The 24,695-nt window shown below is 32.4% G+C and overlaps 1 protein-coding gene across 1 annotated transcript; it reads right to left on the minus strand.

Annotated features, from left to right (window-relative positions):
* Positions 1–13,926: 13,926 nt before the first annotated feature.
* On the minus strand, positions 13,927–22,912 carry LOC110922840 (oxysterol-binding protein-related protein 2A). Its single transcript, XM_022167041.2, has 12 exons — positions 22,665–22,912; positions 22,019–22,494; positions 20,285–20,644; positions 20,115–20,211; positions 19,235–19,599; positions 18,311–18,466; positions 16,474–16,641; positions 16,256–16,396; positions 15,944–16,165; positions 15,730–15,843; positions 14,972–15,167; positions 13,927–14,283 (listed from the first exon to the last, which is right to left on the minus strand). Exons 2-11 carry the CDS (start codon positions 22,433–22,435, stop codon positions 14,982–14,984), a joined length of 2,226 nt encoding a protein of 741 aa, XP_022022733.1. The 5' UTR covers positions 22,436–22,494; positions 22,665–22,912; the 3' UTR covers positions 13,927–14,283; positions 14,972–14,981.
* Positions 22,913–24,695: the final 1,783 nt, after the last annotated feature.

Here is a 24,695-nt window from a genome sequence, read left to right on the forward strand (position 1 = left end):
ACCTTTTCCATTTCAAATTCTGTCCTGCATATCAGCTCCTTACTGACCTCCGCATGACAATATGCCTCTACATGTTTTCCTTTCTTCGTAACCTATTAAGATAACCGCTATCTTTAGATAACAATAACCATTGACGCCTAATTAAATATGTCTATATATATTAATGAAACTAATACTTTATTTTTAATTTTTAAATAATTACATCATATTTTTTTGCTTTGTTTGTCTCTTCTGTCTTCGAAATCTTTGTTTCTACCTTTGAGTTTTCTTTTCCAGCAATGTTCTTAATCACTTCCTGTTTTTTACTACTTTCATGAATCTGTGTATCATAGTTAATAAAATTACAACATCTGATTGTAATGTGTTTTAATCTACATAAATATAAGGTTATTACCTCAGAAATCATCTCATCTGTGGAGTCATCATCATCATCACCGAAGCTCTGTTATACAATAAGATATTAGCAAAAGAGACGTAATTATTAGTAAACTGTTATAGTTTAAGTTGATAATACTTACAAACTGGACGGTTTTGTAGTATGTGTCTTTACGTATCTCCATCAGAGACTCATCTTCACTTTCTTCTTTTTTCTTCAAAACAACTTCAACTCCTCGACGATAAATCTTTATCTCAAATTTTTTGCTGTCCGTCTTCATCAACAACATTATATCATCATCTTCTATCCCAAGATCATCAAATAGTTTCGGACAACCTTTCGTAAAAACATAATTATCATTTATTTTGTCCGTCTCAACTTTCCAAATCTGACCTGCTGCACATATGTTATAATAATCGTTGACTGGAGTGTAAGAGTAACATTTTGTAACATAAGCTTCGGGAATCACCTGAAAAAGTTTAGTAGCATTTTACTCTCAAATATATATGTATATCATTTATTTTACAACTATAAAGAAAAATAGATTAATATATAGTTGTATACTTACTATTATCTTTAAAATGCCGTGACGGTTTACTGTTACGAAAGATTCACCACATATGTTGTTGACGAAACAATCAATGTGAATATCTTTATCTTTCATTATCCTTAAGCGCAACAATGTCTGTTTTTTCAACTGAAGATCCCTTACGACATTTTTCCAACCATCAGTTATAACCGATTCCCCGCTTATACTTCTCAAATAAACTGTCCAACTTCTTTCACTTTCATGATGTATCACTACTTTAGTTCTTTGCCAATAATCACCGTATACACTCTTAACAAAGTCAATTGGCAGTACCTGTTGTTAAATTTATGTTAAAGATATTAACTAACACAAATTAGATTTACTTTATTTTCTAACAATTGTAACATACCAGTTTCATCGAGTAATCATCATCTAACACAGTTATGCATGAGGAACTCATCTTTATATACCTGTAACCAATGATGTATATATTTGTTTACAATATAGTATAATACAATATACAATATACATATAAACAATAACAAAGCAACTGTTATCTCATCATCTAACCATAATTTTTTTCACAATAACATTCACAAACTATATCAACCAAATAAGTATAGTAACCTAAATTTTATACTTTCAAAGACAAACAATAAAATGTAATCCGTTTTAGATAAACATAAGGTACACAATAAATAACATCGTTAATCAAGATTTTTAATGTTATAACCTAATCAATGATACAAAATACAATGTTAATCAAGAATTTTTAATTTTCACAATAAGATGCACAAAATATATCAACCAAATCATCTTATTAACAGAAATTATATATTTTCAAACACATGCAATAGGATCTAATTTATTTTAGACATACATAAGATACACAACATTTAATTTCATAAAACTGAAAAACCTGATTTCATGTGTAAACCGTCAACAATCGCCGGAAATACTTCGGTGAAGTCACTCAAACCGAAAATTGGTGTTCAACTCAGATGATAATAAGTGTGTGAATCAAAGAGGAGATTTCCGTTAAAATGATCGGAAAATATGTAGGTAAACTTACTTTACCAATTTCTTCTTCACCGTGGGTTTAGGTTTCTTGAGCCAAGTGAATGTTGATTGAAGATGATGGACTGTTGCAGCAGAGTTGATATGATATGTTATGATTATACTTTCTATTTATTTTTAATATTTAAGTATCAATGTTATTATTTGGCATATATCCGTTATTTATGTCATAATATTAAACTAATGTTATGTATTTTACCCATTATGTAGTTGAATATTATACAAAAATATATATTCACTAATTAGTACTAATATTTCGTAAAACCTAATAAATTTTTAATTTTTTATTACTAGCAATATTTTGTAAATCTATCAAATTTTTATTACACATTTACAATAATTACATTAATTTCTATACTTTTGTACAATATTGAGTTAAATAATTATTTACATAAATAGTTATAAGAATTTTTGATTCTATAGTATCTTTAATTTTACTTTCCTATTTTCTCATATAAATACATGCTGATATTTTTTTCTTTCATTCTATGTGTTGCCATTAGTATTCGATTGTTAGTATTCTTTCTCAACTGTCGTGTTTGGGTGAAGATGTATCGTCATGGTCCGTATTTCATCATAACTCTACTTGATCCACTATCCCTTCAACAGGTACATAACTTTCATTATTGTTTTTATAAACTATTTATTAGTATTGTTTGATGTTTGATATTTTATTCTAAAGAAATTTTACATTTATTTTTTGTGGTTTTTAGGCTATACCTATATGTATGAGTAGATTTATATGGACGAATAAGTTACAATCCTCAACTGTTAGCCTTAAATTTGATGAAAAGCATTCATGGCGTGTTCGCATCAAATTAATAGAAGATGTATTCTACTTCACGGATGGATGGCCTGAGGTTTTAAATTACTTTGGCCATGGATATTTCTTTATTATTTTCAACTATCTTGGTGATCGTACTTTTAAGTTCAAGCTTTTCTGTCACGATCCAAATCAAGAGTGGGGGAAACCATTTTGTAAAATTATTCAAAATCCTTTACAAACTCCAATGGTACGTACTTTTATTATAGATTTATATTTTTTTTTCTCGATTTATGTAAAACATAATACGCTTAAATTTTATAATAATTAATTTCTTTACAGGTTATACCAGATACTTTTCTTTCAGAACATTTTGATTATCATTTACCGGATAACAAGGTTATACTTAACGTATCCGAGAATCATAAATGGGAAGTCCGTATTAGAAAGATTGGTCCAAATTATTGTTTTGCTGATGGTTGGTTTAAATTTATTGAAGATCTCAGGTTAAATCCTGGCGATATTTTGTGTTTTAAAATAAACGACGTGAAAGATTTTAATATTACCATATTCAATAAGCACGGTCGTCAAGTTTTGTTAAACAACACTCCTTTGATTGAGCAAGAATATGAACATATTACCAATGTTGAAGGTTATCGACAAGTTAGTGACGATCCTAACTATCCTTTTTTTGCAATGACAGTATCTAATGAATTGGTATTCTACTATGCTTTTTTATGTTTGTTTTTTTTTATTTTTAGTTTTTTTCATTTAATAACATTAACATATTTTTAATGTGCTTACAAAATGTAGATCCTTCCCAAATTGATTACTGACATAAGTGGTTTAAATGAGTTTTCTGAAGTAAACATCAAAGTTGTTAAAGGAAATACTTGGGTTAAGAATCTTCGTACACACATTATTGATGGTCAAATAAGGTTTCTCAATCAATTTATTATCTTATTTATTATTTAACTTTCACTGTATTTGTATATGAATTACTAACATTTTTTTTCATATTTTATCTAACATAGGTATGGTGTTGTTGGATGGCATGATATAATTGAAGCTGAACATATTTCCGTAGGTGACGATTGTTTCTTCAACTGGTCGAAAACGAATTCCAAGTTATTGGTTACGAAACTTCAGCAAGCATAAGTGCTATAGTAATAGGCTTTCACTTTTTTTTTTAAATCCGAAAAAACAATTACCTTACATCAACTTTTTGATCACCCTTTTTTTATGTTTCCGGTACAATGCGTTTGTTATTTTATCTATTTTAAATTCAGATTGCCATTATAACCAGAAAATCAAATCGTATCAACTTCAAATTTCAATAGTAAGTTCATGCATACAGTTTCTTTATGATCAGTATAATCGTATTTTTTTCTAAAAAAAAAACATATCATTTCTCAACACCGCGAAATTCGCGGGTATTAGCACTAGTTTTTGTTTAAAAGACTTAATGATGATAACCCAACACAAAAACAGGTCATAGTCCATTGGTTGTTGTCGTTTGGACTTTATATGTTTTAATCCACTTTCTATTTTTCAAAAAGAATCAATAATCAATAGATTTATTTTTAATTCTTTTACTCTTTACAATTTAATCTTTAAATTTTATAACAGTTTTTTTTATCTTCTAACTTGTTAAATTAAATAACAATTAAACAATGAACAATTTATTATAATTCTTTTATAATATTAACGGGTTATTATGAGATAAACTATATCTAACTTGTAAATAGCAATTGATCGTGTTATGATACCTAAGATAATCACTCTCATTCGTTCGGTTTCTCAATCTTACTCGTGCGTTACTTACAAGAAATCACAAATGCAATCAATGTGAGTATACTTGATCCTTTTTTCCACTTTACACTTTGGGATGCAACATGTATACCTATTCAAAACAACTTTTATGCTTAAACAAAACATACTCTATCTATGAACGTGACATGAAACTATTGTGAATATTTGCTATGCTTGTATGCTCTATGAACGATTTGGAACGTTATATGCTCATTAACTTTGCTAGCCCGCCTTAACAATTATAGCGCTATAGGATTAACGCCCCGCCCGCTATTCTATTGGGTATTGTTAAGTTAAACATTACCACCCCGCTAAACTATTGGGATTAGGCTATTTTATGCGTTGTATTCTTGGGTTTGATCATATAGTACGCCAAAATTGCATTGCTAGTAAATTTATTCACTTAGTAACATGTTGGATATGAGTTTTTATTCTATCATGCTATGTAACCAAACTTGTATACTCGCCTTTGCTTTTGCATTGAACTCTATTTTAATACATGTTGCAGGTTAATTATTGAGATGATATTCAAGACGAAACAAGATTTAGGGTGGACTAGATACACACCTAGATTAATCTATCTGTTATTGTTATGTTATGTTATGAAACAATGTTGTTATTTCTTTTTGAACCTTGTATGACATTTAGTATTGCAATGAAAATTGAATTAAATTAAATATTGTCACATAGTGTTATGACGCCTCTTGCAATCTATACACACTTCGTCTCATCCCGATGTTTCCGCCATCGATTGGGGTGTGACATTAAGGGTGAAGTTACGGTGGTGTGGTGTGGTGATGGTGATGTTAAGAGTGGTTGAGGTGATGGTTGGTGGCGGAGAGAGATAAAGAGAGAGAGGTAGAATGGTGGAGGTGGTGGTGGTGGTGATGGCATATGGTGGTGGTGGAGGAAGTTTAAGAGAAAGAAACATAGAAAGAGAAATGAGGGAGATAAATCTTGAATATATGGTGTGTTTTTAAATTTGATTTAATTTTGTTTATTAATTAAAATATTAAAATAAATAGATAAAAATACGAGTTTGCCTTATGTAGGTTTATTTGGTCAAATTTAACCATAAAAACTAACTGAGTTAGAGCTAAATGACATAATTTGCAAGGGTTGGCAATCATCAAGTACGTTTTTTGTACGTTTTGAAGGTAAATGATACAGTTTGCAATATGGTGTCAACATAAAGGACGGTTTTTTGTAATTTACTCCAGTTTGTAAGTAAACACGAAATTAACGATTGATTGCATGTATAACACACGTATATATATAGTATGGAATCTCATTATGATCAAAGTCTTGGATTACAAAGTTGGAAATTTTACGATACAGTTACAAGTTTCCAAAAATAGAAATACGAATACACTTTCTAAATACGGAAAGTACAAAATGTGAAGCGTTACATAAACCCCGTTGTCGCAACATCATGCGGGATTCTGCGAAATGGAAACTTTTACAGCTATTTTTTGTTGAATGGAATAAAATGTTAAAAACACGGAATGGGTTATGGTTCGTAATAGGCATCATAATTGAATCTGATGTCAGTAGGGATACCAGTCGCAACGCATAGGCATTCCCACTAATATAATATATGAGCATTATGTTTAGTTTAAATAAAGTGAAAAATAGATTAAAATAATTATAAATAATCGGATTCGGTATAAATAATCGGATTCGGATCTGGATTAGGATTATGAATAATTTTTGTTTTCAATTTTGGGAATTTGGAAAATCGAATAAAGTTTTAACCTTGCACGTAATGGATTTTTTTAAGAATTTGGATATTTGTTTAAATATCCGAATTTGTATCCGAAATTTCAAATATCCAATTTTCGAATACCGAAAATTACATATACGGATTCAGGTATTAATATTCACTATCCAAAAATTTTGGATATTTGAAAACCGGATAATCCGATCTTAGCTTCTTCCTTTTTTATTTTGACCAATTTTGACCCTTTACATATAATATTAAACCCAAAACAACCCAGGAGGTTATTATTATGACCTAAAATAAGTTATATGGGTTACTTTTGCATGCCCTAATTTTCACTAATCTGTAACTAATTGAATAGCAGAAAGTGGTTATTAAACTGGGTATCCGTGATGGTTATGACAAGCAGAAGGCTTTCAAGGCGGTTTCGGGTCTTTCATGGATCGAGTCCTTGTCCGAAGACAAGGACAAGAACATGACAATCATCGAAGATGTTGATCCGGTGAATGTCGTCAAAAAAACTTAAAAAGTGGCACCCTAATCTAGTACCGCCGGATCTTCGAAAGAAGCTGAAAAGAAAAAACCAGAAAAGAAAGAAAATGAAGCTGATGAAAAGAAAAAGAAATAAAAAATGTAGGATGAAGAAGAAGCTTTTAGAAGAATCATGGAGGAAGCTTGTAGATGCAGGGGATACTCTTCCTACCCGCCACAACGATTTGTATTCATCTTGTGGAAGAAGATCATTAATTGTTGTGTTATATGTTGAATGTAAAAGAAAAGATGCATTATGTGCATGTATACGAGGTTCACTTCGGGTTAGTGATCAATTGATCAATGTGTGCTTTCTTTTATAAAGGGTTGAAGGATACAATAATACATTTTGGAACTTCATGTTCATTCTAAGTTTGTCCATATTAGGATTGTAGGTGAGTTAAGTCGAGCACAACCAAGGTGAACTAAGGCCTACTCTTCTCATTTACAATTTAAGTTAAGCCAGTTTGGCTTATTTATTTTAATAAGTTGAAATGTTGGCTAGAGCACAAATCATTTACAAACAAGCCAATTTTGAGTGAGTTTTTGTGAGTCTCGAGTCACGGGCTTTATGAAAACCCCTAGTACATATGACCCTATGCATATGGGATAATACGGATAGACTGATCACATCTAATACAAAATTACTTTTAGTTAGGAAGCTACGAGAATCGTATATGTGTTATAGTAAATGAATTAAGGATAACGGTTATAATCAGTTTTATGTATTTCAAAAGTTTATATCATAGAAAATATGTTTGTATTTAATCTCTAACTATAATAAAACTTAAATTTACTAATATAGTTTTCCATAAAATGATTATGTTGTCATCTCGATCAACTTCAATTTCGAAGATATCATCTTTTATTTATTTTTATCCATCAAGCTATACAATTTTAATAATACATTTATATATTACTAATTAGTAACATTGGTACACTTTGGTTGTTTGTACTTTGTGTTGTTGTGATGCTATAAGCAATATTGGTGTGTAATTTTACTGTTTGTTTTGGCAACAATTGGAGACCATATTCGATCCATTCTCACAGTTTTCACACTATCAGGCGTTTTGATGTTTGTAGTTTTTGGCATTTTATACTTAATTTTTTTATTATAATAAACATCAGAGAATTAGATATAACAAACAATAGAAAATGAAAAAAAAAATAAAAATTATAATCTAATTTCTCATCCAAATCTTCACTGTCATTAGCCTCTTCTACTTTAACTTTTTTGGCGTTTTGAACCTGTTTTTGAATACCTTATGTAGATCCTTATTTTCCTACATAACGCCCGTCTTTAGAAAATACTTATTTTTTGTGGCATCCTTTATTGTGGTTTGATATACACTTGTTTGGTGACATGTTGAAGATCAACGCCTGCTCGAATGTATTGATGCCTTCATGCCATCAATATATCCATCAAGAACAAAGTGACATGATGACATATCAGTATCATCAGTCTCTTTTTCATGAATATTTGTCCATCTCATTCAGCAAAAGCTTATAGAGATACCCAACTTAGAGAAGAATCCATTCAGTGAAACTTCATTCAGAACAATACTCAATATAGAAGAAACGAGGTTCCGCATCTGTGGCTTTTTTGACTATTTTTTTGGCGTTTTAAAGTGATTGGTTTCTAGGAAACATGGCGTTGTTTTTGGTTTGTGATCAGTTGATTGTGCAGAGACGTCTCTCCTATAGGATGTTTTTGGCGCGTAGTTTAGACGGGCTTTTATTTATAATAAATGATATTAATAAAGTAGCCGTCTTTTCAGTTACTGTGTGTATTTTTACTGTTGTTGTTCAGCTTTTTATGAGTTTTTAGGGTCATAGACGTTCCATCTTCCAAGGTTGGCGTTTTTCAATGGCTTTAAGTAGTTTTTGGCGTTTTTTTTTCCATTTTTAGCTTTTTATAATACTTCTCCAAATTACTTTTATTATAGTTTGGGAGTTTTTGGCGTTTTACTGCATTATGGCGTTTCACAATCATTATGACTTTTTGTCGTTTTATTAATATAATGTATTTTTTTATTCTAAGTTGAAAAATACATAACAAACAACATAAAAAGAAAATTAAAAAAATAAAAATAGAAACAATTCATCTTCCAAATCTTCACTGTCATCAGTCTCTTTCTTCTTTGAAACATGTTCACTGGCGGTTTGGATTTGTCATGCTCGTGTTTTTGTGGTCGTTTGGAAAGACAAAATGACGTGAGTTTTTTGTTGGAATTTGTATCTTCAAACTACTCATCAGTGTCATTCGTCACTTCATGCCATTATAATATTCATCAATAACAAAACACAAAAAATGACATAAGTCTAACACCAGCATCTTTTTGTTTATGATTTGTCCATCTCATGCAGCAAAATGTTATTTGAGTCACAGCACCTCAGGGAAGAATGCAGTCTCCGAAACTTCACGTAGAACAATATTGAATATACAAGAAACGATATTTGCCATTTTTGGCGTTTTACTGAGAAAATATTGTATCTGAAAGAAACGTCGATTTTTTGGAATCTTTTGATGTTTGAGTGTTTTGGTGTTTTCTAAGATGATTAGTATATAGTAAAATATGGCCTTTTTGAGTAGGTGTATTTGATGTTTTGGGGATTTTGGCGTTTGTAAGATGAATGGTATATAGTAGAAAATATGGCGTTTCAGGATTGGGGGGTGTGTTTTTATGTCTGGGATGTTTTGTTTATATAGGGATGTGTTTTGGCCCGTCATGGCGTTTTATTCATTAGTTTGGCGTTTTGGGTATAGAAGTGTAAAGACCCTTTTACCCTTAATGAAGCGCGTCCACTTAATAGAATTCGTGTTATTTACGAAAACGTCACCGCGCCAATCTAGTCCATAGATTGTTTTGATCGGACGATCCATAAGCGTTCTCACCATTCTCACACTTTCCACCATTTTCTCTAAGTCCTGACCCTATATATATATATATATATATATATAGGGTCAAGATCATTTCAGAACCAAAAAAATTTACAGAACTTGCAGAACTTTTTACAGCCCTTAGATTATTCAATCAATGGCTACAAATCAAAATGGCATTTTAGTAATAGTTTAGATAGTTTAAGAGTATTTTATTAGATTAAAAAGGGTAGTTTAGGAAATAAGAAAAAGAAAGTTATAACCACCCGTAGATTTAGTCAAATTCATCCCTCTTTTTCTCTTCCACAATTTCTATCTAAACCTAAAATACAAAATACAAAATCCACAATCTTTATCTAAACCTAAAACAAAAACAAAAAAAACGTTAGTATGATCAAGGGAAGAAGTTGGCGACCAGTTATAATAGTTTCTCGTCTAATTAGAAGCACAAATCAGGAAAAGACCACCAAAATATCAAGAGTGAACAACACAATGGTACAAGCATTGGTAGATCGCATGAAAAGTTTTATGCTCAACCATCCTGTTATTTAAGAAGATCGATGCGATGAAGCACAAACCCTTTGTGTTGTAAATTTAAATGGCGAGATGGAGAATAAACATAGAAAGACTTGAGGGGAGAAAAGGTTTGAGTGGTGGTTGATTATTTAAATCAATTTCAAATCTTGTTTCAGTTTAGTGTTAAAATTACACCATATTTATTAATCTAATTTGTTTTATTTTTGAATTCACGTAGAGGATGGCAATAGTGAAATAGAAGGTTTTATGTTTGGTTGCATTCTTGATTCTTCTCAACTATTTACATTTTGTTATATCTTTTTTTTATTATGAACTTTTTTCATATTCAATTACAAATATGAACTGGTTTACTTCTATATATCTAAACAACATTACACTTATGTAAATATTTTAATATACATATATGTAAAACAGAATTGCATATATGTAAATTGACAACCATTTTGATATCTAAACAACATTACACGTATGTAAAGATTTTAATATACACATATGTAAAACAGAGTTGCATATATGTAAATTGACAACCATTTTGAGAAAGGAATTATCTGTACGAAGATCTAAATGGAAGACCAGTTTTGAAAAAAATGAACATGATGACCATCTTGAATATTTTATGTACATGAATAAATAGATGTTGAGATTGAAAAATAGATGATAAGTACGGAAATTACATATGTGTACACAAACGTTCATATATAAAAAAATTATTATAAGTTGAAAGAGCTCATATATGTAAATTTGTACACTTACACATATGTAGAATGTTTACATATGTGTAAATAGATCACAGATAATCAGTTTGATGAAATTAATAACCATAATTAACATTGGTTAAATCCTTAACATACAGAGAGTTAGAGAAAATAGGATTAATTGGACAAAAATCATATTTTTCAAATTACCATTATACCCTTTTTTATTTATTTATAAACAAATTAAGTTTAAAATAAATGAGTGGCTCACATTGGTTCTGTAAGTTCTTACAAAAAATGGGTTCTGAAAAGAACTCAACCCTATATATATATATATATAGAGTAAGGTTAACATACAAAAAGCCTTATCATACATCACGTAGGAGACAATGGTAACCGTTGGATCAGGGGTATAATCACGCATGGGACCACATAATTACGCATGGGACCACATAATCACGCATGGGACTATAATCACGCACGTTCTATGATAATAACGCACGTTATATTTTTTGTCATGTATGTTAATGTAGGTTAAGCCTTGAAGTACATTATACTTTCTCTCTCTCTCTATATATATATATATATATATAGAGAGAGAGAGAGAGAGATAAAATATATGTATATATTTTATCACCATCATATGTGTATGTGTATAAAAACATGTATATTATGTGTATGTATTAGAGTTAGGATCATACTAACCAAATACAAGAATACACCATACATGAAATCTCTATAAATACACAAAGGTATAAAACGGACAAGGAACTTCGTGTATATCTTTATCGGAAAATAAAACACAAAATATACACATATGAAGTGCACTTATGTATTACCTGTAAACGAGACGCGGACAACGGACAGTCGGACATCGGACAAACCATACAAATAAATATATATTGACAAAATAAAATGTATATTCAAACTGACGCTAAATATATTACAAGCACTATAACGAGCCTAAAACATTGTCACCGGCAACGATCGCCTTAGCATTACGACGAGAAGCGTGCACATATCACGGACGACATTTGGTCACTTTCGACACGAAAATATATATTTATTTGGTTACTACGACGAAACACTAAAAATAATATAATTTTTAGATTCGATAATATATATTTTCAATACAACGAAATTCCGGAAAGAATAAAGTGAAATTTCAGAAAAATACGTACAAGAATACACTTGGTGGAAATTGCAAAAATACAAGAATTGTACATGTATACAAATATGTATAGAATACATACATAAATACCAACCATTGGGTGTCAGCCCAATGGCCACCAGCCCGCATTCTAACCCGGAGGTGGTGGGTTCGAATCTTGCTCGTTCCCAATGCCCCTACGGTAGCGGATTTACCCCCAGACTCAGACTTGCTGGGTGGCGGTCTACGAGGTGGGATCACCTCGGCGGTTGGGAGGACCGTGGAATATCCCCCCCCCCTACATACATAAATACCAATGAAGGGATGTACAAGTACACGTATATACACGGTATACGTATACATATAAATACGATGTAAGTACTAATGATGGAATGTACATTAACAAGTATAAATACGGTATACGTAGATGTATAAAATACGCAAGTACATAGTGATGTACTCAAATACACTTGTTGAAGTGTACACTCACAAAGAATATCGTACAGGTACATTAACGTGAATATGAAGTTAATTATAAATGTTTTAACTATTATATCTTGAAAAGATATACATATATATTTGTGAAACAAATATACGCAAATGAACCGAATATACATGTACACGTGAACGAGGTTCATTAAACTTAAAATATATATATTTGAAGAATATATATAATGCATAACGAACTTACGTTCGCGCGTGACACGGATACGCTTATAGGCTAGGCCCACTTATACCGTGCGAGACACGGGGACTCGAATGGGCTAGGGCCCACTTATACCGTGCGAGACATGGGGAATCAAATGGGCTAGGCCCATTCTTATTTGTGCAAGGCACAAAGACACTCATGGGCTAGGCCCACTTATACTATGTGAGACACGAAAACTCAAATGGGCTAGGCCCATTCTCACTTGTGCGAGGCACGAAGACTCATGAAGGGCGAGACACATTCGTACACATTATGAATGCAAAATATATATATATGTAAGAAATATATATCAAAACGAACATACGAAACAAATGCCAACATATTTAAAATACACAAGGGTTCCAAATACATAACAAATACAAATACAATAATGTTTAAGATGAGCAACGACACGATTTAATCGAAACCCAAGTGTCTAATGAGTTAGAGCACTTGTAGGTTGGATACCCCGATTTGCTAGCACATATTACGGACACAAACTCGCAGGATCTATACACTATACACCTTTCGATTTTCAACTTTGGTACCCTATACTTTTCTTTTTACATTTTTTTTACGTTTCGGTCTAAATTTTGCAAGTTAACATGCTGCAACGTTTTTACCTCTATTTGTTCCCATTCAACAGCCCAGTCACAACACGAGAGTTCTAGGTCGAGTTAGTTATTCTTTTCTATGTTTTACGTTTTGATCTAATTTTTACACGTTAACACGCCGCATTGGGCATGCGTGGTTTAAAGTTTTTACGTATACTTTTTGTTCGGTTTAATGGTTCCGTCATAACGCGCAGGTCACAAATACTAGTTACTATCAAAATTCATAAACTAAGTTTTCTTAAATTTATTCAATTTGCAAATTTGCATTTGTGTACCTCTGGTGCTGCAAAGGATTCTAATTAAAAAAAAAAAATTTACACAGTTCATGGATTTCTTTGTCCAAGAGCAAATATGGCTTGGAGTTGCTGTCTGAATTTGGATTACTAGGATCTTAACCAGTTTAACTGAACCATCATATCTTTACATATTAATCGAACAGTCATATCGCCCAACCCATCTAACGCTCACATTTTGAAAACAAATCATACTCACAGACTACTTGAGTCGATAGTTTTCGTTAAAAACAGAAAACATACAGAAGAAAGTACAACAGTTGTTGAAAAATGGGTAGACTTGCATTCACAAAACTTAAACATACAACTATTTGCTTTGACAGTTTTCCTAAATACATTCTTCTCTAACAAGTTCTTGAGACCTAGTATCTGAACAATTCCTTTAAACAATTTTGGGCATATTTTTTTTTTCATTTATTTCTATCAGCAAAATCAATACAAGGGTAGACTCATCTAAATTAATTTGCTAATATGTCAGCTACGCTATATATGAAATTACAAGTACTATGCGCCATGGGCTCACATCTCCATTTGCAAACCCGACCACCCAAACTCTTGATATCATCATAATAAGAATCTCAAAGAACTAGCCTAAGGCAGGTCGGCCAGCCGTCCATCTGCAAAATCCAAACGGTGTCCTTTGGTACTATATTCTTTAAGGAAACTGTTCGGATTATTAATGGGCAAATACCATAAAAAAACATCATATTTTACGTAAATAAAAGTCACTCAACGCAATTTTAGGTATATTAAAGCCCCTCAACACAATTTTTGTATATCTAAGTCCTTAAACTTGTCAAAAAAAAACACAAGAAATGCCCCTCAACACAACTTTTGTATATCTAAGTCCGTGAACTTGTCAAAAAAAAAAAAAAAAAAAAAAAAAAAAAAAAAAAAAAAAAAAAACACATGAAAATGTCCCTTGACCCACTTTTGGTATATAAAGTAAGTCCCTATACTTGTCAAAAAAAGGAAAAAGTCGTTGAAGGTTAAACTAAATTATAGAATCATTATGTATATGGGTCAAAGTGTAATATAGTAATTATGTAAGGGTCTAAGTATAATCGGTAATTAATTAGGTTGTATCAGTGTTTAGGCACTGGTTCAATAGATATATATAGAATGAATGTACAGATGAATGTAAGGTAACGAAGATTCAAGTTTATGTTTAGGGACTTTAATATACTAAATTTGGGTTGAGGGACTTTTTCGTGTAAAATAAGGGAGCATGTTTGTTTATTACGATATTAACCCATTATAAATCTAAGCATTGTCATATAGAAAGAAAATTAAAAGACTTGTTACCTTAAGGAATTCAGGTTCCGACTGTGGAGTTATTATTAACAATGTCTTCCCGGAATTCACCAAATATATTCGGGCAATCTTCCCAATCCTGCGCATCTCTTTTTTCCCAATATCCACCTACATATTTATAAGTCCCGTTTTCACCGTCTTTTTCAAACCATCTTGGTTTCCATCCATTTTCTTGTAATTTTCTCGACTACAAGATTTTAGAGTATCGTGAAGCATAGGTTAGTATACAATACTAAAATACTTCATAAAAATTCATACATTGAAAATACAAAAAAAAAAATAAAGAGTAAAATGCTATTTTCGTCCCTGAGGTTTAGCCAGTTTTGCGACTTCCGTCCAAAGGTTTGTTTTTTCGCATCCATATCCAAAAGGTTTGAAATCTTGCCATTTTCATCCGGCTCGTTAACTCCATCCATTTTTCTTTCTTAATTCAGGGGTATTTCCGTCCTTTTTGTTAACTCAAAGGGCAATTCAGTCTTTTTCACTTTATGTACAAGCATTTAACATAATGTACATGTATTCAAAGGCCGAATTGCCTTTACGTTAACAGAAAAGACGAACATACCCCTTACTTAAAGGAGAAAAATGGATGGAGTTAACGAGAAATGGCAAGATTTCAAACCTTTTTGGATCCAGATGCGAAAAAACAAACCTTTGGAGTTTGGACGAAAGTCGCAAAACTGACTAAATCTCAGGAACGAAAACAGCATTTTACTCATAATAAAAGAAAAAAAAATTGAGATGCATACCATTCTCTGTCTTGTTTCGAGTCGTAGCTTCTCAGCATTTGCCATGTCATATTCACCATTCTCCAAATGCCTTTGGTCTGGCCGGAGTCTTGAATCCGTCGATGGAAGTTTCTCCTTAATCCATAAACAAACACCCACGATTAGTCACGTATATAAACTTGATTAAATACGCGCGACCAATACATATAAAAAATGTGTTATATGATATATCTACCTTTAGCCCTGGTGTTAGCTCGTTTAAAGTGATAGCAAACGAAGTTAAATTGTAACGAGTGAGATTAGCAGGAGGCAAAGTCCTTTTCCACAACAAATTTTCATCAACCATATCCTTTGTCTTGCTAGTTCCCTCTCCGTTTATATAATACATGCTGTCGTCCCATTTACCAAATAATGTGGCGTGTTTTTTACCGTTTGTATCTTCAACGTACCCATGTACCTATTCAAATAAACCAATCCCAATATTAATTAACTAGTCGTTCATGTCGAAAACACAAAATCACCAACTTTTATCATATTAATAATTAACCTGACGAGGATTTCTTTCGAGAATAGACTGTTCTTTAAACCTGAGCTTGCAAGATAACTCCCGGTTACCGCGTATATGCATCAGTCCATGATGATCACAATATACTTTCCCCAAAATAAGGTTATAAATGCTGGTGGTGACCTGACAACAGTAGATAAGCATATATAAACTAAGTAGAAATGATTCAATGAAGACACATAATTTCAGTATTTTTGTACCTTACTCCATTGAAAAACCTCGCCATCGTCAAATTCGAGGGTCAAAAGTCCAACAGGGTCAAGCTGAATCGATCTCCCCCAAAATTTGGTTCGTATGTTGCTATCACCGTAAAATTTCCATCCTCGACCTTCACAATGACAAGCTATCAGGGTGGGATGGTGACTAACCTGCCATGATTGTGAATAGCAGAACATTATATTATATCTATACATATAATAAAGTAAACCAATGTGTGACACGTGTCATTCATTGGAGGCGTCTATTTTTTGGTTTTCCCGCCTTTCTTTCATATTTATCTTCTAACAATTTATCTTTTAATTTGTAGATAATTAAATAGAAAAATATTTTAATAATTGTAAATAATATATTAAATAGAAAAATGTTTATCTAATAACTATAACCCTTTTATTGAAGTTTTTAAAGGGTTTCACGCTTTTTTGCACCTGATCTTTTATGTTTTAAATTCTAGGATTTGGCTAAAACACACTTTGCCATTAATCACATATTTTTTTTGGATTTATTAAAAATTCATGACTATATTATATACTTATAAGCTTGAATATATATGTCAAACTTAAAAATTATTCTTCAAAATTTCAGTAACATCTATACTCAATATATAGTGACACGTGTCATTTATTGAAGACAAATATTTTTTAAGTTTTCCGCTTTTCTTTCATATATATCTTCTAATAATTGTAAATAATACTAAACAGAAAAATGCTAATTGAATACAAAAAATATAGGATAACATCAAATGTATATCGATTACTTAAATGAGTATACACATGTATGAGATTTTTTTACTATTATTATTAGTTTCATTATTTATCAAATATATATAAGTGTTTCCGTCTTTGATTTGCATTTACAAGAAATATTTATTATACAGAGTCGGCTCAACCATTTTAGAGGCCTAAAGCAAGTTTCAAAATCGGGGCCCTTCTTGCCTATTTTTTTTCTTATCCAAAAAGAATAAACGACGGTCGATCGGCCTAAAGGAGATTCAAACCCACCCCCTTAAGGTACACAGATGACATGAGCGCCAACTGGGCTACAACCTTTTAATAACAAGGCTCATACCCATATAGTATATAATTTTTTTTTAATCTTGAGGCCCTATACATTTGGTGGCCTGAGGCCCAAGCCTCAAAATAGTTGGGCTTGGGCCGACCCTGTTATTATACAGTTTAAATTGTTCAACCCGTGTAACACACGGGGAACTAACCTAGTATATATATATATAACAAAGTTCATGCTTATGAATAGTGAGGTGGTGCTAAAATGCGCCATATCCCTTTGCTAAAACGAGCACGCCTATCTAACATAACATGTTCATGTCCTACCATATAGATTATTTGCAAAAAGCTGATTATAATTAAGGGGTGATTGAATTTGCGGTCTGGGATTATTTATCTGGTCATAAGGATTTGACACTGCTAAAATCAATGTTTAGTGGTTTTCTTCTAGTAACATGAATATTCAAGGGTCCAATAATCAGTTTAAAGTAAAACTGATCAGCTAAAGGATAAATTAATATTACCTAATTATTTCATTTGTTTAAGACTTTTATTCCCATTTCACGAAAAAAATGTCATTTCACGTATTAGATTCTAAGGTAATCAAAATTTTATCAGTAATTAAAACATTTGATTATCTGATAGTTAACACAAACTGTAGAAACATATTAAAACAGTAGTTCCTATAGCCCGGTTCATGTACAACCCATTATCCGGTCTGATTCTTGAAAATCACACAACTAATCACATTCAAAATGAACATCCAAAAACCCCTTTAACCATTAATAAAAAAAAGGATTCGTTTAAGACAACAAACCTTCTCTGAAAAGAAACGAACTCCTTTCTCAGGATAGTCAGCTTCATAAGTCTCCCCTAACAAAGGATTGAATGGTTTACAATGCCTTCCTTCAGACGAAGCATAACCAGAAACCGCAAACGCTGCAACATTCAAGAGTCTTTGGAGACTGTTGCCCTAAAACAAAGAAACCAATTGAATTCCGAGAACGTTTCCAAGTATAAGTAGGGGTGTTTTTTAAACCGAAACCCGAAAACCGACCTGAAACCCCATGATGGTGTTACCCGATTAACCTGAACAAGATGGATCCCGAAACCCGAAAATAGTATGCGGGTCGGTAATTGGGTTAAAAATGTTAATCAGTTGACCCAATTAACCCGAATTACATAAATAATGTCAATTATATTTGTACATACTACATACATAATAACAGAAAAGTCTAAAGTTCCTCCCATATGTTTTGTTTTTTTTTGTTGTTAACATGATGTTTTTTGTTTTGGTGTTTCGTTGGTTGTTTGAGCGACTAAAAAGATTCGGTTCGGTTGATACGATTTGACGTTTTCTTTTTAGTTTATACGGTTTGGTTTTGTGCTTTATTGTATTTGACATATCTTTAGGTAATATATATGTTTAATGCGTCATGCGTGGGTTTGAACAAAATATCATATTGGGAGTGCTTTTATCTGGCATTTTGTGTTTTTTACTAAATAATAATCATCATGTCATGTTATGTTAAGTTAAATTGTAAAGTATGCATTGCAACTTGTATTTAAAAATCCGTATACTGATTAACCCAACCCGAATAAACCTGAAAACATTAACCCGAATTTTATTTGGGTCGGGTTATGGATAGGATTCCCATAACAAAAAATCCAAATAACCTGACCCGAAGAACACCCCTACAGTATAAGCATGCAATAATATTCAATAAATTACAAGTCATACCTCTTTTCCATGCTGATATGCACGATCTAGAAGATAAGAGTACTCAAGGTCTTCAAAACATTTTTGGAGAGATGATATGGGCTCGTTAAAATAAACCGGTAGACATACGCGTGTGAGATCCTTGCCAACGTTGTCTTTAATCATTGACCACAGACTGACCCCCTTTTCTTTTTCAACGGGATCCGGAAGCTTTTTTCTTCTTTCAAATTGCAAACTTTTGGTATTTGTTTCGTCCGTAACATCGGATTGGTTGATTACACAAGGAAAATGATCTTTTGTGTCAAAGAAGTATGTTTCTTCGTCTTCTGAAGCTTCTTCAAGATCTTGTTTCTCCACATCATCAGATGATTCAGTTGTACTCCATTCTGAATATTCATGATTCATCAACTTATGCTTATGATTCATAAAAGAGTAACATGCCATTTTCGTCCCTGAGGTTTGGCCAGTTTTGCGACTTTCATCCAAAGCTTTGTTTTTTCTCATTTGGATCCAATAGGTTTGAAATCTTGCCATTTTCATCCATCTCGTTAACTCCATCCATTTTTCTCCGTTAATTCAGGGGTATTTTTGTCTTTTTTTGTTAACTTAAAGGGCAATTCAGTCTTTTTCAGGGGTATTATGTCTTTTTACATGAAGTGAAAAAGACCGAATTGCCCTTTAAGTCAGCAAAAAAGACGGAAATATCTCTGACTTGACGAAGAAAAATGGACGGAGTTAACGAGCCAGATAAAAATTGCAAGATTTTAAACCTTTTGGATCTAGATGCAGAAAAACAAACATTTGGACGAAAGTCGCAAAACTGGCCAAACCTCAAGGACGAAAATGGCATTTTACTCTTCATAAAATGAGCAATACAATTGAAGAAAGAATCACAACTTACCACTATATTTTGAGTGTTGAATATCTGAAAACTCATGTTGTGTCAGCTGATACCTGCTTGTAGGAGCTCCAGACACTTCCGTTTCAATATTAGCAGCCTGACAAATTCACAAATACCTGATTAGTATCAATCAAATTACAGTTTTGACCCCAAAACTAGAACAAAATTACCTCTAACTGCCTCAAGGTGTCAAGTAAATTAGACCGTTCTTCACAAAGAAGTCTAACTTGCCCTTGAATTTCTGAAAACTCTGAGAGCATAATCTGCTCACAATCCTTGATTAACGCCTCACTGGTGCCTTCTTCGAGTAGACGTTGCTTTAACTTTTCAGTTGAGAGTGATATATCAGTGGGTATAATCGGTAATTTATCATTCAATCTTCTTAGAGGAAACAGGTTTCTAGCAGAGGCCAAAGCGTCTATCCAAGCAGCTCTTTCTTCCTTCAAACTACACCTCAGATGAAGTGTCTTTGTAGCCGTAAATATATAAAACCGTCTACTATCCGATCTGCTTTCTCGAAATGACGAGATCTGCATCAATAAATTAACATTACCAGATGATTTTCAAGTGAAGGTTGTTCTTCAGCTTGTTTATAAATTCCTAAACTTCAGAATGCCCTATGCAAACAAATAGTTACTTCTAGCCCATTAATGTGCACTTCTTACCAATTGGATACAAACCCTAAACCTAATCAGTTTATGAGGAAAAATATCGGATATCGGTCAAGGACCAATATTTGAGATATCGGTTATCGCGGTGGGATATCAGTAATTTTAATATCATGCATAAATTTATATATATAGCAATTTAACACTAACAATTCAGTATACTCTCCTACCATTAACAAATTAACCTTTTGCAACTTGCAAAACACTATCAATAAGGAGAAAGATACATGGTAGAAGTAAAAAGGAAAGGTACTGATATGGGGAAAATCAGTGATATAACGGTCAAATATCAGTTAATATCACCGATAATATCGGTACCGATATTTTACATGGGGACCGATAACCGATATATCACCGATATTAACTGCATGGCCTAAAACACAGTGAGATAGATTGATGAACAAATAGGTGTAGAAAACTATGCACAACGTAGATTCGAACAAGATGAATTAACAAATAACATGACTGGAAAATGTCCAAACAGATCTTTTGTGTGGTCAAGTTAACTGTTTCTTCAAGTTCAATCATAAACTTGTTTGATGAAAAGTCATGATCTGGTTATTTTCACCCATCAACTCCAGCACATTAAATCAATCATTTTCCAACTCATTAAACCGAAAATAAATTCATCTTTATGTAGTCAAAAAGAAACTGAAATAATGCACAATAATCCCGTTAAAGACTTAAAAGACTTACATCTGGATGAATTTAAATAAACATGTAGTCTAGTCATGGACTCATGATACAGAATGGGTCACATGAAAGAGACAGGCAAAATAAATTCACCACAAGACAAGATCCAAATGAAATCAGGGTATGAAATACAAGGACAAAGCAAAAACCAGTTGAGATTTTGATCAAATAAGCACAAAATGTTGTGCTAGTGTCACACTATTAGATAAAGTGTAGGCCTGATTATTCAGAGGCTCAACCCATTGTATTGGTTAGCCACTTTGTGTGGCCCTCTTGATGTGACCCCAAGATCCACTCATTTTTTCACTTTCATTTCATAAACCATCATTAATCCTAAAAATCATGTATAATCTAAATTTCAAATTCTAACCACTTGTGTTAATAATATATATAATAACTTAATCAACTACCTTTATTCCATTGCGTTCAAAAAAAATTAAAAAAATGACTACCTTCATATGAACAATTCCAACAGTTTTCTAATGCTTATTACTTCAATTTCCACAACTATTAAGACAAAATAATTCAATAATTGATGACTACCTTCAGATGAACAATTCCAACACCTTTCTGATGCTTATTACTCCTACTTCCACAGCTATTAAGCCTTTTAAGTCTTCCAACAGACACGTCACCGATGAATCTGACGTCATCACCGGCGGTTAGGTTTTCCGGCCGGTGGATCTTAGAATACGACAACACACCATTACGTAACACAAACCATCTGGATCTCCATCCTTTACCGTAATTAGTCCACTTACACAACACACCGGCATAACCGCTACTTCCGGCACCGGAATCAGATCCAGATGACGTAAATCCAAACGCATTGACGTCAGATCTCAAATCGGCAACAGAACAAGCCCTAGATAACGCCGTCGTGACCTCCGGCGAGGTATCTCCGATCGGTGAACTCTCGAGTGTTATGCAACAGAGCGGATGCATCTCCTTCACTCGCATTTTGTCAATCGAGTGTGTTTCGTAACCCTAACCCTAGGTTTTACCGATCAAATCACCATCTGCACATCGAACAATCAAATCGGAACAATTAATAATCAAATCCGAACAATCACAGAACCGAAAACTAATAACTGAATCAATCGATTCGTGAATCGAAGGATTAATCGATTAAACGCATAAATTTTCGAATAATGAAGATGAATTTGGAGAATCGGATTGAGATACGTACCGAGATGATGAAACGATTGTGTTGTGGAGATGATTTTGTGTAGGTGATGAATGTGTGTGGATGCAGAGAGAGTTAATTGAAGAAGATGAGCGCCATTGAAGAAGAGTTTGGTGGAAGGAAGAAGAAGATTAATATTATTTATTAATAATAATATTATTACAGGAGGAGAGGCTTCATTGTCTGTCAAACTCTCTCTCACTAGATGAGATGAGAGAGAAACAGAGGTACATGCAGATACATATGCAATGTGTATATATCGTTGAATTTGCTAGTTTCTCTTTCACTATTTTAAATTTAAATTATAATTTATGGATTTTTTATGATTATTTATTGTAATTAGATGTCAATATCACTGTATCAAGTTATTTTTATTTTCCTAATTTACATGTGATACATTAATTAATTAATAATACATTTATCTTTTAAATAATTGGCACAGTTTGGTGACTTATGCTAAAGGTTGTGGGGATCATGGTTGGGACATGATTCGTCACGTAGAAACATGAATGGAATGCTACACCACCCCCTTGAATGATCCACCATAGTTTACATGGATTAAACCATGGCAACCATGGTCGTCTTTTCTATTTTTCAACAAATCATTTCTTTTTTTTAGACAAAAATAAATAAGGGATAGTGTTTTGGGTCATGACCACACCCTTAGATTATTGGTTTTAGATGGTGGAGTAGAGGTTGTCAGGTTGGTGTCATGAACATGACACTGACATGGAGAATATGGTGGTTATGAGGATCATGACCACACCCTATAGCCTTATGACTCAAGGGGTTGAATATGTTGCTTTTAATTTAATTTAATTATTGGATATAATATATATACAACTTTGTAATTCCAACAGATAATAGTCATAATCATAATGATATCTGCTAGTTCTGGTGGATGTTAACTGATAATGTTTCAGCTATTGATCGTAATTTATAAACCACTTTTGGTTTTAGATACTCTTTATTTAGCTTTTAATGGATTCTTAATGGTTTAGATCATTGGTGCAGGTTAGAAGGGGTTCAGACGTCTGATTCCTCAAACTTTTCGCTTAGTTGTGTAATATATGTGGTTTTTGTATAGAAATTTTTGGGTTTATACGTTTTCGACGCCCTGGTTCTATAGAAATTTTTGGGTATATACGTTTTCGACCCCCCCCCCCCGCCCGGTTGGAGATCTCAAGCTTCACCACTTGTTCAGACCTCTTACTGATTCAGTTATGCTTCAGATTGTTTGTTTCGCGAGCAAATGTCTGAATGGTTCAGACATTTGCTTCTAAATGGTTAAACATTACACTAAAATCTGGATGGTTAAGACCTCTTAATGGTTCAATACTTACCCATTCAAAAGTTGCCAATCAGCCCCTAAGTAAGATAGACATCACTTTTAGGAAGTTACTCTAATCTTATATGATTACCACTCACAAATATATAGTATTTGAATATATAACTTGAAGGCTTCACACTTCTTCGCTTTCTATTCTGTTATATATATCCTACTAGCTTATGACCCATGTAATACATGGGTTTGTTTTAGTCCATTAGATCAAATTTTACATCAAATCAATCGTAAGTATATAATGTTTTAAAAATCATTCATTAAGAGATAGAAATAAGAAATGTCATATGATGAACATTTTACATTTGCTAACAACATTACAACGATAAATATTAATCGATAATGAAATAAATAATAATTAAACAGCGTATGCCAATGAGACATTAAAATAAGACCGACCCATGTTCAAGGGTGCCTTATCTTTCAGAATATACGAAGATTGCCTCTTGGTTACCATAAGGTTAAATTTTAAATTAATATGGTCTCATTTGTTAATAAGCTTATAATCATACTTAAGAAAGTATGAACAACCAATATATAATCATTAATGCACCTAATGACAGCAAACCATAAACAAAGCAAGAAGATATGTTGCGAGGATACATCTGTTATCAATCTCAGGTATTGATTTTCCGTTTCTAATTTCGTGTCAATATAAATCTGATTCTTATGAGTAAAGTTATTCTAAAAAT

This window comes from Helianthus annuus, chromosome 2 (genome assembly GCF_002127325.2).
Source record: "Helianthus annuus cultivar XRQ/B chromosome 2, HanXRQr2.0-SUNRISE, whole genome shotgun sequence".
Classification (NCBI taxonomy): domain Eukaryota; kingdom Viridiplantae; phylum Streptophyta; class Magnoliopsida; order Asterales; family Asteraceae; genus Helianthus; species Helianthus annuus.